The sequence below is a fragment of the Phyllostomus discolor genome, chromosome 2 (assembly GCF_004126475.2).
Source record: "Phyllostomus discolor isolate MPI-MPIP mPhyDis1 chromosome 2, mPhyDis1.pri.v3, whole genome shotgun sequence".
Lineage (NCBI taxonomy): Eukaryota > Metazoa > Chordata > Mammalia > Chiroptera > Phyllostomidae > Phyllostomus > Phyllostomus discolor.
The window spans coordinates 161,629,276-161,649,496 of NC_040904.2; the positions used below are offsets into that span (position 1 = coordinate 161,629,276).

Consider the following 20,221-nt stretch of genomic DNA (forward strand, 5'->3'; position numbering starts at 1 on the left):
TGCTCCCAGGGAACAAGTGTGCTATGAGCAAATCTATTCCAAAGACTAAATAAAAAAGTAAATATTTGAAAAACTCCTGGAAAAATTATGTTTTACTTGGATTATATTACTGAAAGAATCCCTGAGAATTTATTGTTTTTTCAAATACAGGTCATGACAATTAGACTATAAAATCAAATTGGTGATATTTGTACGTATTTTTGATGAGATAAATTAGAATAGGAAACATTAGAGAGCAGGACATCTAAGGATTAATATTTCATTGGAATCTTTGTTTTAGGTGTGTGTGTGTGTGTGTTTAAGTGTGAACAGTGCACTGCAATATAAAATGTAGACCTTACCATGTGTTGTACTAAAAAATGTTTGAAGGCCAGTTTTCTAACTTGTCAAATGACATGTCAACAGTGCTGAGAGCATGAAGTATTTAAAATATTATCAAGGAAAACCAATCTATGTAAAATATGTTGCTTGGCTTTTGTAAACAAAATCTATTGTAAAACTCTTCCCACTCTCTTCTCAGATCTTACCTCCCTCAGTTTTACCAGCAAGTTGGACAGAAGGTAGGAATCAGACATGAGAAACCATACGTCAATAACCAGATTCATCCTCTTGGGACTGACAGATGACCCACAAATGCAGATTCTGATTTTTTTATTTCTACTTATCACATACACGCTGAGTATAACTGGAAATCTGGCCATCATCATCCTCACATTAGTGGATTCTCACCTTAAAACTGCAATGTACTTTTTTCTCCAAAATTTTTCCTTCTTAGAAATCTCATTCACTTCTGCCTGCATTCCTAGATTCTTGTACAGCATATCAACAGGTGACAGGACTATCACCTATAATGCTTGTGAATGCCAATTATTTTTTACAGATCTTTTTGGAGTAACAGAGTTTTTCCTCCTGGCCACCATGTCTTATGATCGCTATGTGGCCATCTGCAAACCCCTGCATTACGTGACCATCATGAACCACAGGGTCTGCAGAAGGCTCATGTTCTGCTGTTGGATGACCGCATTGTTAATCATATTCCCACCATTTAGCTTGGGACTGGGCCTGGAATTCTGTGACTCTAACACCATTGACCACTTTTTGTGTGATGCTAATCCTATAGTGAAGATTTCCTGCTCAGATACCTGGTTCCTAGAGCAGATGGTTATTGCCTGTTCTGTGTTGATCTTCATCATGACTCTAATATGTGTGGTTTTGTCCTATGTGTGTATTATTAGAACAATTCTGAGATTCCCCTCTGCCCAGCAAAGGACAAAAGCCTTTTCCACCTGTTCTTCCCACATTATTGTGGTTTCTATCACGTATGGCAGTTGCATCTTTGTTTATACCAAACCTTCAGCAAAAGATGAGATGGCTGTTAATAAGAGAGTATCAATACTCACTACTTCTATTTCCCCCATGTTAAACCCATTTATTTATACTCTGAGGAACAAACAAGTGAAACAAGCCTTAAATGACTTAGTCAAAAGAATAATATTTCTTTCAAAGAACTAGGGGAGTGTTCAAGTCCAGATCCCCAAGTAGCTTTCTTGTTTCTACCCTATTGGGTTTCTTCCTGATGTAGATTTGGCCTACCATTCAGCAATGGCCCTGATCAAGTCACCCTTGCATTTCCTTATAGACCAGCCTCTTTGAGAATAAATTTTATTAAGGAAAATGAGAGTAGTTATTTCAGGAAATCTAACCATGATCTCACTCTCAACCTTTATTTACTAATGCTGAAAGAATTGGAAAACTTATCATAAAATATTGGTGCAATAGTGCACATTACTATTCAAAACAAAACTACTCAAATAAGTAGAGAAATAATGTTAAAGAGAATGAATACCATTTGTAAGTGTAATAAGGAAAACATTTAAAAATCCCAAAGTATATTTTAAAACAAAGAATAAGTAGAAAAATTTAGGATTTCAAAAAAAGCATTTACTAACAAAGAATCTTTAAAATCACAGGATCATATATTTTATTGAATGGATCCAATCCAGTATAAAAGTTATTTGAAAATTGCCAAAGGGACATGAATTAAGTTAAAATGAAAAGACTAATGCACTGATAATTCCTGGTAAAGACATGAAACTTGCATTAAAATTTTATAAAATAGATCCCTACTGATGTATCAATTACAATGTTAAAACTCGAATGCAGATAGCAAGAATGCAGTAAATTTATGTATAATCAAGTATTATTTCCAACTAGTACAGAGCATCTGTTGTTTTGCTTTTCCTTTTGTTCCACTTCTTGGTTCCAAAGGTACAAATGATTTACTATGTATTTGTAATGTTTTCCAATATTAAACAACTCATATTATTCTTAAAAAACTTGAATGTAGAAAATTCATTTATTTGTTCTAATTTTATTTTTTTAGTTAAATTTATTGGGGTGACATTGGGTAATAAGATTATATAGGTTTCAGGCGTACATTTCTATGACACAGGATCTGCATTGTGTGTGTACCATCCAAAGGTGAAGAACCTTTCATCACCATGTATTTGACACCCTTCACCCTTTACTGATCCCCTGCCTCCTTCTTTCCTGTAGCCACCATACCATTGTCTGTGCAGCAGTTTTGTTTTTCTTGTTGTTCATTTATTGCTTTCAGTTTTATGAGTCAGATCATATGGTTGTTAACTTTTTCTGTCTTATTTTGCTTAGCATATTTTCAGGAACCATCCATGTTGCTCCAAATGCCAGTATTTCATCTTTCTTATGGCTGAGTACTATTTCAGTATATATATGTTTACTACCTCTTCTTTATTTTTATTTTGCTTTATTTTAAAATTTGTTTTTTATTTTAATCATTGTTCAAATACAGTTTTCTCCTTTTTACTCCCAATCCAGCCCCCCCTCCCACCTCCCTCCCACCATCCCCCTCCCCTTAGTTTTTGACCATGTGTCCTTTAAGTTTGTTCCTGTGAGCCCTTCCCAATGTCCCCTGAAATTCCCTCTACTCTCTCCCCTGTGGGCACTGTCAGCCTGTCCTCTATTTCAGTGTCTTTGGTTATACTTTGCTTGTTTCTTTGTTTTGTTGTTTAGGTTCCTGTTAAAGGTGAGATCATATGGTATTTGAATTTCACTGCCTGGCTTGTTTCACTTAGCATAATGCTTTCCAGCTCCATCCAAGCTGTTGCAAAGGGTAGGAGCTCCTTCTTTCTTTCTGCTGCATAGAATTCCATTGTGTAAATGTACCATAGTTTTTTGATTCATTCATTTACTGATGGGCATCTTGGTTGCTTCCAGCATCTAGCTATTGTAAATTGTGCTGCTATGAACATTGGGATGCATAGGTTCTTTTGGATTGGTGTTTTAGTATTCTTAGGATAGAGTCCCAGCAGTGGAATTGCAGGGTCAAAAGGCAGATCCATTTTTAGTTTTCTGAGGAAGTTCGATACTGCTTTCCATAGTGGTTGTACCAGTCTGCAGTCCCACCAACAGTGCACTAGGGATCCCCTTTCTCCACAGCCTCTCCAACACTTGTTGTTTGTTGCTTTGTTTATGATGGCCATTCTGACTGGTGTGAAGTGGTATCTCATTGTGGTTTTAATTTGCACCTCTCTGATAGCTAGCGATATTGAACATTGTTTCATGTGTCTTTGGATTTTCTGTATGTCCTCCTTTGAGAAGCATCAACTTACACCATATACAAAAATAAATTCAAGGTGGATAAAAGACTTAAATATAAAACGTGACACCATTAAAGTCCTAGAGGAGAATGTAGGTAGGAAAATCTCGGATATTTCAAGCAGAAACTTTTTTACTGACATGTCTCCTAGAGCAAGGGACATAAAGGAAAGAATAAACAAATGGGACCTAATCAAAATTAAAAGCTTCTGCACAGCTAAAGAAAACAGTATCAAAATTAAAAGAGAACCCACTGTATGGGAAATCATATTTGCCAATGATACCTCAGACATGGGTTTAATCTCCAAAATATATAAAGAACTTACACGACTGCACTCTAAGAAGACAAGGAATCCAATTAAAAATTGGGCAAAGGACTTGAACAAAATTTCTTTTTCCCTAAGTACTGCGCGCATGCAGCAGCATATTCCTTTCAGGTGTACAACATGGCCATTCTATATTCACATTGCCCATGACGCGGTCACGGCACAAAGTCTGTTGGTTAGAAACTTGTACCTCTCTTCCTTCCCAAAAACAAAACAAAACAAAACAAAACAAAACAAAACAAAATAACAAAACAGAAAGTGCGCAAACCTGTGTCACATCGTCATCGTAGTGATTGCCCTTTTTATCACTGTCTGTCCTGCAGGGAAGTTTGGGGGGCCTACGGCGGGGGCAACACAAACCACCCCAGCAGAGTCTCTCCACTGCAGAGCAGAGGGCACGGGCTTCGGCTCATTCAGGGAACCGTTTGTGGAGCGTGGAGCCCTATGTTGGTCTTTAGGGGAGGAGTCCGTCCTTGCAGCGGCCAAAGTCCGGGTCCTGGGGGCCTTGGGACGGCAGGGGAAGAAAGAAAGTAGCCAGACGGTCAGGTTCCCAAAGAAAGTCCACTTCCTGCAGGGGCTCTGGATCAGAGGGGCACAAGTTCCCCGCCTGGCAGTCAGGAGCAATCCCTGCCTCTTCTTTATTCAGTTACCTATTGAAGGACACTGATTTTTCCACGTGTTCTTCATCTGAATAATACTGCACTGAACATAGGAGTACACATATCTTTGTGAGTAAATGTTTTCAAAGTTTTCAGGTAGACGCTCAGAAGAGATGTTGCTGGGTCATATGGTAACTCTACTCTTAATTTTTTGAGGAAGCTTTATACTGCTTTGCATGGTGGCTGTACGGATTTACATTCCCACCAGCAGTGAATGAGGGTTCCTTTTCCTCCACCACTTCTCCCACACTTGCTATCACTTGTCTTGTGGATGACAGCCATTCTAACAGAGGTGAGGTGGTTTCTCATTGTAGTTTAGATGAACATTTTCCATAACAGCTAGGGAAGTTGAGCATCTTTTCATATATTTGTTGGCTATTTGTATGTCTTCTTGGATGAAGTGCCTATTCAGGTCCTCTGGCCATTTTTTAATTGGATTCTTTGTGTGTTTGGTGTTGAGTTGTATGAGTTTTTTATATATTTTGGATATTAACCTCTTGTCAGATCAATTGTTTGCAAATATCTTCTCCCATTTAGTTGGTTGCCCTACTGTTTTGTGGCAGTTTCTTTTGCTGTGCAGAAGCTTTTTGTTTGATACAGTCCCATTCGTTTTTGTCTTTATGGTCCTTGTCTTGGGGGTAAAATTCCTAAAATTCTCTTTAAGACCAAGGTCCTTAAGTTTAGTACCTATATTTTCTTCCATGTAATTTATTGTTTCAGATCTTATCTTTAGGTCTTTGTCCCATTATGAATCAATTTTTGCATATGGGGACAAACTATAGTCTAGTTTTATTCTTTTGCATGTGGCTTTCTCTTTTTCCCAGCACCATTTGTTGAAAGGGCTTTCTTTTCACTATTGTATATTTTTGGCTCCTTTGTCAAAAATTATTTGCCTCTATACATGTGGCTTTATTTCTGGGTTCTCAATTCTGTTCCAGTGATCTGTGTGTCTGCTTTTCTGCCAATACCATATCATTTTAATTGTTGTCACTTTGTAGTATAATTTGAAGTCAGAGAATGTGATACCTCTAGCTTTGTCCCTTTTTCTCAGGATTGCTTTGGTTATTTGGGGTTGTTTGTGGTTCTATACAAATCTGATAATATTTTTGCCATTTCTTGAAAAAAAAAAACCAGAAGCAGTGCTGGCTGGTAAAGCTCAGTGGATTGAGCACGGGCTGCAATTGGAAGGATCACTGGTTCGATTCCCAGTCAGGGCACATGCCTGGGCTGCAGGCTGGGTCCCCAGTGGGGGCCACAAGAGAGGCAACCATACATTGGTGTTTCTTTCCTTCTCTTTCTTCCCCCCTTCCTCTCTCTGTAAAAATAAATAAATAAAAACCTTAAAAAAGAGAACTGAATCTTAAAAAAAAAACTATTACCCCCCCCCCCCACGAAACACTGAAATAAAGAATAAGCTGACAGTAATCAGAGGGAAGGGGTGAGAGAGATAATGGGGGAAAATACCTTCGAGACTGGCAGTTTCTTCCCCTGCAGCAACCCCCATAGATTTTTACTGTCAGAGTTTTTGAGGTTGTTATTTCCCAGTGCTGGAACCCTGGATTGTGTGGTCTATCTCACTCTCCAGTTGCTCTTCTTGGCTTATCCACATGCAAATGTGGGACTGCCTGGACCACCATCTGTCATATCACCCTCCTGTTCTGCCAGCCACTGCCTTGCTGCACATCCTCTCTACCCCAGCTGTCCATCTCCATCCCTCCCACCAGTCTGAATGAATGTTTCTTGTTTAATTTCTTGGTTATTTGACTCCATACAGTTCAATTTTCTGGCAGTTCTGGTTGTTTTTTTTTGGTTTGGAATTGGTTGTTATCCTTCTTTTGGTTGCATACGGAAGCAAAGAAGATCTCTCTACATCTCCATCTTGTCCTGAAGTCCTCTGTCTGTTTTTTAAATTGGGTTGTTTGTGTTTTTGTGTGTGTTGAGTTTTGTAACTCAAAACTCCTTTAGAAGGAGATACATTTCTTCTCAATCAATTCCTAAATTCTTATATGATAAAGCATGGGTGAAGCCTTGACTAGTGTTTTTAAACTTAGACTCAACACCAAATAACCTTCTTACCTCTGCATACTCAGGAATATCCAGGGTACATGCTTACTGATGGTAGTTCAACCCTAATAATCTGCTACCAAGTATTGTTACCTTTACCTGAAATGTGGCTATCCAAAGATGCAACTGGACATAAGAGAAATGGAGATAAGCTGGTCTTGCTGCAGAGGAATTTCAAGTAGAATGGCCAACATTTTTAGGGTCTCAGTTATAGTCAAATAATTTAATACCTATGCTTACCAGTTAAACTCCATTTTCTTGAAAAAGATATTGTCTACCCTTATCACACTGTTATAATGGATATCATTTATTAGATAGTTAATAATGACCTTTAAAATATATATATTTTTAACCAAGTATCTCATTTAATGCTCAATGCTGCCCTATGAGATAGACACTGTTATTATTGTATTTTAAGGTTGAGGAAAGTGAACTTTAGAGAGGTCAAGCAACTCTCCCAAAGTAACTCTGATAGAAGGTTAAGTATCTGGGATTTGAACGATAGCCTATATATTTTTTTCTGGTGATTTATTTTATTTCATTTTATTTAAATTATTTTCGATTACAGCTTACACCCAATAGTATTCTGTATTAGTTTTAGATGTACAGCACAGAAGTTAGAAAATCATGTACCTAAAGCCTATATTTCTAACCACTATATGGCATTATCTTCCACTTCACTGTAGGTTCTGGTAGAAATGTGAATTTAGGGGAAGTTAATGATTCAGATGTGGCTGTGTCAGTACATTTCCCTATCACTTAATAGTCAGCTCAATGAATTTGGAATAAACTCGAAGTCATCACTATTCTCCAGCTTAGCCACTAAAGAAATCCAGATATTCAAAGTAGCAATGGATTTACATAAAAGGCCTTTTATTCAAATATTATACATTCAATATTTTCTATGGTTCTAGAAATATTCTCTGATGATCAGTTCAATACATCTTGTTCTTTAAATGTCAGAGAAGCCTATGCCACTCAACACCATTACTACACATAAAGCAGTGACTACACTAGATGATGTTCCACTTGAACCCCAAACAGTAACCAGCATTGTACAATGCATCAGGATATTACTAAACTATGTGCCAGTACTCAGATTTCTGAAGGTTTCTTAGTTCATACCTATTCAGATATGAATCCATGTGTGAAGTTCTTGGTAGGGTAGTATATTTGTAGTTCGTTCCTAAAACTCATAATTTGGGACATTCTAGATATAAAACTCTATTGATGCTATATATTCCTTTCTAGTTGATGAAACAGGCTTCCATGTCTTGTGTTCAAAACAAAAACAAAAATTTGGGGAAAAGTTAAAAGAATGAAGCCATATCCCAGAATTTGTCTTTTCTAGTGTTTAACAAAAGTAGACAGAAGGATGAAAATAAAATCACAATTAACAAAAATATAATCACCAGAAAATACCAAATAGAGAGAGTGGGAGATGTCATCTGTTAACTTAAAAAGATGTCAGTGAAGAAAAGCAACAATAGATCCTTTTAAGACATGTAAAAGTCTCCTAACCGTGCCTCTAGAAACCACTTTTAACCATAACTGTAAAAAAGTTGTCTAAAAAAAAAATATCAGTTAACAAAAATCTTGATAATTTTTACTTTATTTATAAAAAATAGACTGAATGTACATTCTTTAAAAAACTTTTCCTATGGGAAGATGGAAGTTGTAATGGCTACAGTTGGAAAATAAATGAAAAAGGAGAGGAGAATTAAAGTTATTGACATTTCAATAGAAGTATAGTCTACAGGGCTGCAGGATGAAGTGTGGGAGGTCACTCTGCATGGTGTGGGCCCAGCTCCCACTGGGAGACGCACAGGACCCATGCTCACAGATAGGTTTTCCCTTGGGGAAGCAGGCCTGTAATGTACCTAGGCTGCTATGAGTCTTGCTTTTTGCTAAAATTCCCTCACCCTGAATTGATGACATTTACTGCAAAGCAACTTCCTAAAATCCATGCTAAACCTTCCAAGGATGAGTATAACTGGTTCAACCACTTTTGCCTTTTCATTTGCAAATATCCCTTTTCTGTGATGTGATTAGCAGCATTGGCTCCTTTGTTTTCTGTAAAAGGTAACCACCTAAAGTGAATCTGTGCATAGTAAATGAGGACCATTATGTAATGGGCGGAGAAACCCAATAAAGGCCTGTCATGGCAGAGGCCGGGGCTTTTGCTCCCCTTGAGAGAAAAGCTATGCTGCCCCTTTTCCTCCACTGGACTTGGTAGTCCATGTGAATGTCTCATTTCAACCATAATGACGTGGACACTGCGGACCGGCGTCTGTATCAATGAAGAACAATGCCAATGCTAGGTTTCCTTCAGAAATGCTGATAACATCATTCTCTTTTTTAAAACCTTTACCTGAGTATATTTTGTTATTGATTTGAGAGAGAGAGAGAGAGAGAGAGAGAGAGAGAAACATCAATGTGAAAGAGAAACATTGATCAGTTACCTCCCATCCATACCCTAACTGTGGATCAAACCAACAGCCTATGTATGTGCCCTGGCCAGGAGTTGAACCCACAACCTTTGGTGTATGGGATGATCTTCCAATCAACTGAGCCACCAGCCAAGGCATGACAATATCACTTCCTTTATTAAAACTCTTGACACATCAAAGTTCAAGTAACTGTATAGTTAGTAATTGAATACTTTCATGATTTGGCTACTGTTTTTTACTCAAAATTTACCCTCCTACTCTCCTAAATAAATAATGTGTTTTTCTTTTTAAAATTCAAGTTACCTCTGGAAAACCATTAATTCTTTACAATTGTTTGTTAAATAAATTCTCATTCACCCTTCTCTAATAACAACATGTTATTTTATTTTTAAAATAACAGTATAAACTTATAGTTCATATACATTTCTGTCATACTAGATTATAGATTACTTGAAATTAGGACAGATTCCTTGCATATTTTTATCCTCCAAGGCCTTTCAGAACTTAAATATGGCACACTACATACATTAAAATGTATTCTGTTTTAAAGCTTCACAATCTTTTTGATGGTGTCCTTGAATGCTTTCTTCACTTGCTGATTTCTTAGAGTGTAAATGAAGGGGTTTAACAAGGGAGTAACTGAAGTAATGAGCACAGCTATTCCTTTGTTTAAAGCACCTTCTTCTTTTGCAGAAGGATTGATGTACATAAACATGCAGGTGCCATAAGAGAGGGAGATGACAATCAAGTGGGAGGAACAAGTGGAAAAAGCCTTTGTCCTTTGTTGGGCAGAAGGAATCCTCAGAATGGTCCTAATAATGTATGTATAAGAAAGTGTCACCAGTACCAGTGTAACCACCAGAGTCACAACAGCCAAGAAGATAACCACCAGTTCTAAGAGGCTTGTGTCTGAGCAGGCAAGCTCCAGGAGGGGCCCGTAGTCACAGTAATAGTGATTCAGCACATTGGAGGCACAGAAATCCACCTGGCTCATCAGGAAGATTGGGGCTAAGATAGCCAGGAGTCCCCCCAGCCAGGAGCAGAACACGAGTTGTATGCAGACTCTACTGCTCATCAGGGTCAGGTAATGTAGGGGTTTGCAGATGGCCACATAGCGATCATAGGACATAGAGGCCAGGAGGTAAAACTCTGTTGCCCCAAGGAATATTGCAAAAAAATATTGAATCAAGCATCCAGCAAAGCTGATGGCTTTATCTCCTGTTGTCACACTGGTCAGAAATCTGGGAATGAAAATGGAAGTGAAGAAAATTTCTAGGAAGGAAAAATTCCGGAGGAAGAAATACATGGGGGTCTGGAGGTGGGGATCTACCAGTGTGAGTATGATGATGGTCAGATTTCCTAGGACACTTAGCATGTATGTGAGAAACATAAAGATGAATATCATGACCTGGACCTCAGGTTCATTGGTGAGGCCCAACAGAATAAACTCAGTGAGCGTGGTCCTGTTTTTCATTGTTGACCTTCAGTAGATCTAAAAGGAAAAGATGAGAATGACAAAAACTGAATTTCTCAGGGTGGGAGAGATAAAGCTGATTGTAACCAACAGAATCAGGTCATATACTGTAATATTCTCCATCCAATTGGCTCAAGCCAGTTTCCCATTGGACTGGGCTAGGCTCCATAGAAGCCCCATGTCTTCCATATAAGTAACATTTTCTTAAAGTCTTGTAGTTCCTTAAGTCCATCTATTCCTGCATTCATAACAGAATATATTACAGAATAATTAAATTTTTTCAGAAGACTATGTTTGAACCTACACTTTGCTCCTAAAATCTTTAGGAAATCTCCACATTTAGATCACTTTTCTCTGACTCTTACCAATCTCTCCTACTTCTATGCTTTTGGTAGAAATATCTGTATCTGATTCTGTTTTCTGTGTTTTATTTTTGCCTTCCCTGTGCTTTTTTCCCATTCTGAACTTTCTTCTCCTCTCTGTACTATTTGATACTTCATTGGATATCTTCCATAGGTCCTCATTTCCATTACTGTTCCCATCTCTGACTTGTCTCATGCACCAAAAGGAGTTTCCCCACACAGATAATGCTGAAGATCTTGATTACTATTTTCTATACCTTTGCTTCTTTTGTGGGATAAATTTGTAATAGGACTTTAGAGCTTGGTTCAATACTATCTCGTTTTCCATTGTGAGGTTTTTTGTCTACATAAACAAGGCTCAGGCCTCAATAAATCATATTAATTATCATTTGTATATGTTTCTCTGCCACATTCATAGTCTCCTGGGCACTGATTTTGGATATATCTTCAAGAAGAGAGGTCTGGAGAGATTTATAGGCAGCATCTCAGAGTGAATTTTGCTCCAGTCTTAAAGAGTCCTCAGTGGCAAACTAAGGACCACAATTTATTACGTCTGAAACTTTCTTGTTCTCTATTTCTGTCATGCAGAAATCAGGAAGAGGGAGATGCATGTTTCTGACAAGGAGTCTTTACAGATAAATTGGTAATCACTAAGGAAGGAAACTTTTGTGGTGGTATTTTGTGTGCACATTTTGGTTTTTCTGATGGAGGGAAAAACAATTCACATGCATATGAGTTAGAAAAATCATCCTCACAATCACTCCTGTCAATCTCCCCATTATTCCATACAGCTTTTGAAGATACTAGGTGATGTTAGACATTGATGTGAATCCCCTACAACCCTCCCTTCCCTGTTTGTACTAACCTGTGGTCTTTGGCAAGTACTGCATTTTCATCCAGATTTTCACAATTGATTGAGTCAATGATCCAGATTTATGGAATAACATCTGTGACTTTAAAATCTAGTAACATCTGTGCTACTTCTGGCCAAGACAGAGGCATAGATAGACACACTGTACTTCCTTGCACAACCAAAATAAGGAGAACAAACATTTAGAAACAAAAAAACAACCAGTACTGATGGAAAATGGAACTGTATGGAAGTCAGACACAAAGGAGTTAAATAGGAAATAATCATCCAGAGTGGAAGGAGGGGCAGAGTGGGGCAGCTGGGTGGAGAGGACTTGTGGCCAAGCAGCAGTTAGTGGACACCAGATGCCCAATGTGGCAGTGGGCGGACCCGGTGAGGTGGTGGTGGATTGTGGAGGGGCTTGGTGCACAAGGTGGGTGGCAGACCCGATGGTCACAGATTTGCACACAGATAAACCAGTGGCGTCTGTCTCACTCCCCAAACTGGGGAGTGAGACAGACCTCACAATCCAGGGGTCCAGTGCAGGGAAATAAAGCCTCAAAACACCGATTGAAAACACCTGTGGGGGTTGAGGTTCAGGGATAGACTCCCAGACTCACAGGAGAGTTTGATGGAACTCTCCAGCTAACTGGGGAGTTCCCACCCCCAGGTCCTAGAACATACACAAAGCCACCCACCCAGGAATCAGCACAGAGGGGCCCAGTTTGCTTGGGGGAAGTGGCAGAAGTGACTGAAATCAGGCAGAGAGCTGAGCAAGCACCACTGTTCCCTCTCGGACACCTTCCCCACATACTGTGTCACAACCCAGCGATGAGGGTTGCTTTGCCCTGGTGAACACCTGAGGCTGCACCCCTCACCACATAACAGGTGCGTCAAGACAAAAAAATGGCCCAAATGAAAGAACAGATCAAAGCTCTAGAAATAATACAACTAAGTGAGGAAGAGATTACCAACCTACCAGATGCACAGTTCAAAACACTGGTAATTAGGATGCTCACAGAATTGGTTGAATTTGGTCACAAATTAGATGAACAAATGAAGGCTATGCTAAGTGAAAATGTACAGGGGACCAATAGTGATGGGAAGGAAACAGGGAATCAAATCAATGGAGTGGACCAGAAGGAAGAAAGAGACAACCAAACAGAAAAGAATGAAGAAACAAGAATTCAAAAAAAATTGAGAGGTTAAGGAATCTCAAGGAAATCTTTAAACATTCTCACGTCCAAATTATAGGGGTACCAGAAAGGGAAGAGGAAGAGCAACAAGTGGAAAAGTTATTTGAACAAATAATAAAGGAGAACCTCCCCAATATGGCAAAGGAAATAGACTTCCAGGAAGTCCAGGAAGCTCAGAGAATCCCAAAGAAGTTGGACCCATGGAGGAACACACCAAGGCACATCAGAATTACATCAGCCAAGATTAAAATGAAGGAGAGAATCCTAGAAGCAGCAAGAGAAAAGGAGACAGGTGAGGAGACTCCTACAAAGGAGTTCCCATCAGACTGTCAGCTGATTTCTCAAAAGAAGCTTTACAGGCAAGAAGGGGCTGAAAAGAAATATTCCAAGTCGTGAAAGGCAAGGACCTACACCCCAGATTACTCTATCCAGCAAAGCTTTCATTTAGAATGGAAGGGCAGATAAAGTGCTTTTCAGATAAGGTCAAGTTCAAGGAGTTCATCATCACCAAGCCCTTATTATATGAGATTTTAAAGGGACTTACCTAAGAAAAAAATATGAAAAAACATGAATAGTAAAATGACAGCAAACTCACAATCATTACCAATTACACCTAAAACAGAAACAAAAACAAACAAAGCAAACAACTAGAACAGAAACAGAACCACAGAAATGGAGATCACATGGAGGGTTAACAACAGGGGAGTGGAAGGAGTAGAGAGGGGGGAAGGTACAGAGAATAAGTAGCATAGATGGTAGGTAGAAAATAGACAGGGGGAGGGTAAGCATATTATGGGAAATGGAGAAACTAAAGAACTTATGACACATGGACGTCAACTGAAGGAGGAATGTAGATGGGAGAGGGTGTGCAAGATGGAGGAGAATGAAGGGGGAAAATGGGACAACTGTAATAGCATAATCAATAAAGTATATTAAAATGCAAAAAAAAGTTGAATATTAAAAAAAACCATACAGTGCTCACATCCTCAACAATTGGAGTGACTGCACTGGGTTTATCTTATTGTTCCTAAGGAGTAAATCAAAGGTGAAATGTGCCACATGAGTCTCTGAATATTATACAATGTAACATGTTTTATATTGGCTCCCCATTCATAGTCTATCATTTTCTTAGTGGAAGTAACCAAGTTTGTGTGGCTTACCTAGGGAAGGAAGTATATTATCTCTCATTCTATGAATCCAATCCAGAATCAAAGCATAGTTTCTGAGAGACACAGTCCTTTGTATGCATAATAGAAAAGAGAAACATATCAGCTACCCGCTCCCCCCCCCCCACAGCAATGACAGAATTGGAAGAGAGGACTTTAACAGACTTAAAGTTCTTCAATATTTCTGCTTTAAGAGAAATTATTGTGAAGTCCTTAAAAGGGAGGGTATGAACTTTGCAGAGTCTATATTAGCCAGAGAGACACGGGTTTTTATCTGCTTTTTAAAGAACAGGCACATGGGGATCAATTTCCTGAAGAAGCTAAACATGCCCTGTGGACACAAGTTCAAAATGTGCAAATAAACCTCATTGTTGATAACTTTGAGAGTGAGTTGTACACATATGGCTGAGGAGAGAAGCTCCTGAGAGACCATGATAAGTGTTCCATGAGAATATCTGCCACAGCCATGAGGTTTGTGAAACTGAGAGCAATGTAGTGAGGTCTCTGGGGGGTTGGTATGCCTGACCAATGTGTAGCATAGTTCCTAGTGTGCAGTGTTCCTATTATTTCTGCCATTAATAATCAAATTTGGCCAGTGCTCAAATCTGATAGAAATGGATGTCACTTTGCAGTGGATTACAAAAACCTTAATACCATGGAATCCTTCATTAAGATCTGCATACTTAATACTACTGAAATTAATACTCCATTCAATCGTCAACTAGAAAATATTTTGCTTTTATCAATTTGGATAATATGTTCCAGTCTATGCATAGTTGTACAGTCTCTCAGGAGCAATTTGTCTTTACCTTTGCAAAAACATACATTTTCACTCAACTCCCCCATGGGATATTTCAACATCTCCTCCAGTACACATAATTTTACAGGAAAGATCTTAATCACATCCCAGGAACTCATTCCAGGAACCAGGTATGACATTATATCAACAACATCCTCTTGAAAGGAAATTCAAATGATACACACACTCACATGAGATCTACAAACACTTTTCATAAAACTTTCCAGTTAAGGTTGGGCTATTGCATCCTGTAAAGTTGAAGGCCCTGCTACTTCAGTAAAATTACAAGACATTTCTCATCAGCCCAATGATGATTCATAGCTGATGCAGTAAGAAACCAACTCTTCTCTTTCATCACCACTTCTTACTTTGATGTAGACTCAACATTTACTGTTGTTTGGGTTTCAGAAATAACATGTTACTCCTTTACAAAGTTTGCTTAAGTACATTATGCTGTTAGATTGAGGTGTACAACATAATGATTCAATATTTATATATTTTAAGAAATGATCACCACAATAAGTCTGGTTGACATCCTTCAACATACATAGTTACAGAATATTTTTTCTTCAGCTGCTGTTTGTTGACATACAGGTGGGCTGTAGAGCAACAGGCCTGAAGGCAGGTGGAGTGGGGGAAATAAAGGTGGAGGGTGGAGTATTTGCCTGCAGCGACAGCTGAGACAAGTGCAGGAACAGAAGTGCACAACGAGGTGGGAGTGTGCAAGGCTGATGGGGTTGGAGAAGCAAGTGTAGGCCAGATCCAGAGTCTGCTGGAACTGGAACCACTGCCTTCTCTAGCTGGCTACCTCCTGACCCCAGGCTAGGCTTGGAGGTTCTCTGAGTATACAGTTCTATAGGAAGTGGATGGACTGCACAAAGGAGGAAAAGCAGGAGCTGTTGCCCTCTATGTTAAGCTCTGGAGCCACCAGTCCTATACCCCTGTCCCTCTTGCTTGGGTGGGGCCATAAGATGGTCAGCCTGGCTCTGGGCTATCTCACCTGAGCAGTGTCTTAAAAATAGCCATGTTTTACACGTGTTAATCTTCTCCCCTGGTGTCCCAGCCCACCAATGCTGCACTACAGGTGAGCCCTAAGTGAGCACTACGAGCAGTGCTGGACTAATGGATGGGTTGGGGAAAGGGACGGGACAGGAGCTGGAGGGGCTCTGGGGCCCATCATGGCACAGGACACCACTGGTAAACACAATGACCCCATTTCTCTTTTGAGAAAACTCTTGGGCCTCACCAACATTCATGGCCAAGTCCACCTGGAGGTCCACATCCTCAGTCCAGGCCTCCTACACTGGGTCCTTACACACCATGGGGAAGATGCCACAGTACAGGTGGGCCTGGCAAGCTCTCTGGTGATTATGGGTCACACCAATAATGGGGGTGTGGGGGTGGCACCTGGACACCTGGTGAGCAGACCCACCAGACTTGGTGAGATTGACTATGGCCCCACTGCAGCACTTTGAGGAGGCCTCCATGATACCCACAGCAGCGGCTTCTGTGGGGTCACTAGTAATGGGTGTCAGGCAACATTATCTTCAACAGTTCACTGGAGTTCCCTTTTCTCCACATTCTTGCCAGCACTTGTTTGTTGATTTATTAATGATAACCATTCTGAGGGATGTGAGGTGATATCTCATTGTGGTTTGAATTTGCATCTCTCTATGAACATTGGGGTGCATAGGTTCTTTTGGATTGGTGTTTCAGGGTTCTTAGGATATAATCCCAGCAGTGGAATTGCTGGGTCAAAAGGCAGATCCATTTTTAGTTTTCTGAGAAAATTCCATACTGTTTTCCATAGTGGTTGTACCAGTCGACAATTCCACCAACAGTGCCCTAGGGTCCCCTTTTCACCACAACCTCTACAACACTTGTTGTTTGTTGCTTTGTTTATGATGGCCATTCTGACCAGTGTGAAGTGGTATCTCATTGTGGTTTTAATTTGCATCTTTCTGATAGCTAGTGATACTGAGTATCTTTTCATGTGTCTCTGGATCCTCTGTATATCCACCTTGCAGAAGTGTCTGTTCAAGTCCTTTGCCCACTTTTTAATTGTGTTGCTTGTCTTCTTAGAGTGGAGTCATGTGAGTTCTTTATATATTTTGGAGATTAAGCACAATTTATAATAGCCAAGTGTTGGAAGCAGCCTAGGTGCCCATCAGTAAATGAATGGATATGGTACATTTACACAATGGAATTCTATGCAGCAGAAAGAAAGGCACTCCTACCCTTTGCGACAGCATGGATAGAACTGGAAAGCATTATGCTAAATGAAATTAGGCAGGCAGTGAAAGAAAAATACCATATGATCTCACCTTTAACAGGAACCTAGTCAACAGAACAAATGGACAAACAAAATAGAACCAAAGACACTGAAAAAAGAACAGGCTGACGGTGACCAGAGGGGAGAGGGGAGGGAATTTTGGGAGAAAAGGGGAAGGCTTTACAGGAATAAGTATGGGGGACAGATGGATGGAAAGAAGGGGGTGTGGAAATTGGAGGGAGGTAGGGAGGGCTGGGATGGGAGTAAAAGGCACACAACTGTACTTGAACAACAATTAAAAAAAAGTAAATAAAACATTTGCATCTCTCTGATGGCTAGTGATGTTGAGCATGTTTTCATATGTCTATGGGTCACCGGGTCGTCCTTCTTGGAGAAGTGTCTATTCAGGTCCTTTTCCCATTTTTAATTGGATTGTTTGTGTTCTTGGTGTTGAGGTGTAAGTGTTCTTTATGTATTTTTGAGATTAAACCCTTGTCTGATGTATCATTGGCAAATATTTGCTCCCATACTATTAGTTCCATTTTTATTTTGACAGCTGCTTTAGCAGAAGCTTTTTAACTTGATGTAGTCCAATTTGTTTATTTTTTCTTTTATTTCCCTTGCCCTAGGAAATATATCATCAAAAATAGTGCTATGTAAGGTGTCTGAAAATTTACTGTTTATGTTTTCCACTAGGCCTTTTATGGTCTTGTGACTTATATTTAAGCCTTTTACCCATTTTGAGTTTATTCTGGTGTATGGTGTAAGTTGGTGATGTAATTTAATTTTTTTTGCATGTACCAATCCAGTTGTCCCAACACCATTTATTGAAGAGGCTATTTTTACTCCATTGTATGCTCTTGCCCCCTTTGTCAAATATTAATTGACTATAGAGACATGGGTTTATTTATGGGCTTTACATTCTGTTCCTTTGATCTATGTGTCCTTATGCCAGTACCAGACTGTTTTGATTAAAGAGGTCTTGTAGTATAGTTTGATATCAGGTATTGTGATCCCTCCAAATTAGTTCTTCTTTGTGAAGATTGATGTGGGTAATTTGGATCATTTTTGGTTCCATATAAGTTTTGAAGTATTTCTTCTAGATCTGTGAAATATGCCCTTGGTATTTTTTTTATGATTTTTTAAAATTTTAATCATTGTTCAAGTACATTTTTCTCCCCCCTACTCCCATTCCAGCCCACCCACCCAACCCTCCCCCCTTCCCCCCATTACCCCTCACCCCTAGTTTTTGTCCATGTGTCCTCCAAATTTGTTCCTGTAATCCCTACCCATTTCCCCCTGGAATTCCCTCTTCTCTCCCCTCTGGCCACTGCCAGGCTATCCCCTATTTCAGTGTCTTTGGTTATATTTTGCTAGTTTTTTTTTGTTTTGTTTTGTTGTTTAGATTCCTGTTAAAGGTGATATCATGTGGTATTTGTCTTTCACTGCCTGGCTTGTTTCACTTAGCATAATGCTTTCCAGCTCCATCCATGCTGTTGCAAAGGGTACGAGCTCCTTCTTTCTTTCTGCTGCATAGAATTTCATTGTGTAAATGTACCATAGTTTTTTGATCCATTCATTTACTCATGGGCATCTAGGTTGCTTCCAGCACCTAGCTATTGTGAATTGTGCTGATATGAACATCGGGGTGCAAAGGTTCTTTTGTATTGGTGTTTTAGTGTTCTTAGGATAGAGTCCCAGCAATGGAATTGCTGGGTCATAAGGCAGATCCATTTTTAGTTTTCTGAGGAAGTTCCAAACTGCTTTCCATAGTGGTTGTACCAGTCTGCAGTCCCACCAACAGTGCACTAGGGACCCCCTTTCTCCACATCCTCTCCAACACTTGTTGTTTGTTGCTTTGTTTATGATGGCCATTCTGACTGGTGTGAAGTGGTATCTCATTGTGGTTTTAATCTGCATCTCTCTGATGACTAGCGATATTGAGCATCATTTCATGTGTCTTTGGATTTTCTGTATGTCCTCCTTGGAGAAGTGTCTGTTCAAGTCCTTTGCCCATTTTTTAATTGGGTTACTTGTCTTCTTAGAGTAGAGTCGTGTAAGTTCTTTATATATTTTGGAGATTAAACCTTGTCTGAGGTATCATTGGCAAATATGTTTTCCCATACAGTTGGTTCTCTTTTTATTTTGATACTGTTTTCCTTAGCTGTGCAAAAGCTTTTAATTTTGATGAGGTCCCATTTGTTTATTCTTTCCTTTAAGTCCCTTGCTCTAGGAGACAAGTCAGTGAAATAGGTAATAGGTATTGCATTGAATGTGTAAATTGCTTTTGGTAGTATGGACATTTTAATGATATTAATTCTTCCAATCCATGAACACGGTATATGTTTCCATTTGTTTGTGTCTTCCTTGATTTCTCTCCTCAGTGTTATGTAGTTTTCTGAATACAGGTCTTTTACCTCTTTGGTTAGGTTTATTCCTAGGTATTTTATTTTTCTTTTTGCTATTTCAAATGGAATTTTTTTCTTGATTTCTGCTTCTGCTGTTTCATTGTTGGTGTACAGAAATGCCTTTGATTTCTGGATATTGACTTTGTATCCCACTGTTTTGCCAAATTCATTTATTAGGTCAAGCAGTTTTTTGGTGGAGTCTATAGGATTTTCTATGTACACTATCATGTCATCTGCGAACAGTGACAGTTTTGTTTCCTCCTTTCCGATTTGGATTCCTTTTATTTCTTTTTCTTGTCTGATTGCTGTGGCTAGAACTTCCAGTACTATATTGAATAGAAGTGGTGAAAGTGGACATCCTTGTCTTATTCCTGTTCTTAGTGGAAAAGATTTTAATTTTTGCCCATTGAGTATAATGTTGGCTGTAGGTTTCTCATATATGGCCTTTATTATGTTGAGGAATGCTCCCTCTATTCCCAGTTTACTGAGTGTTTTTATCATAAATGGGTGCTGTACCCTATCAAATGCTTTTTCTGCATCTATTGATATGATCATGTGG

At 39.2% G+C, this 20,221-nt stretch overlaps 2 protein-coding genes across 2 annotated transcripts; one reads left to right on the forward strand and one right to left on the reverse strand.

Moving 5' to 3' along the window:
* Positions 1–284: 284 nt before the first annotated feature.
* LOC114513492 (olfactory receptor 6C2-like) lies at positions 285–2,368 on the forward strand. The gene has a single exon (XM_028532812.2). It carries the CDS (start codon positions 574–576, stop codon positions 1,510–1,512), a length of 939 nt encoding a protein of 312 aa, XP_028388613.1. The 5' UTR covers positions 285–573; the 3' UTR covers positions 1,513–2,368.
* Positions 2,369–8,990: 6,622 nt separating this feature from the next.
* Positions 8,991–14,501, reverse strand: LOC114513491 (olfactory receptor 6C4). The gene is made up of 3 exons (XM_028532811.2): positions 13,986–14,501; positions 11,837–11,933; positions 8,991–10,627 (listed from the first exon to the last, which is right to left on the reverse strand). Exon 3 carries the CDS (start codon positions 10,607–10,609, stop codon positions 9,680–9,682), a length of 930 nt encoding a protein of 309 aa, XP_028388612.1. The 5' UTR covers positions 10,610–10,627; positions 11,837–11,933; positions 13,986–14,501; the 3' UTR covers positions 8,991–9,679.
* Positions 14,502–20,221: the final 5,720 nt, after the last annotated feature.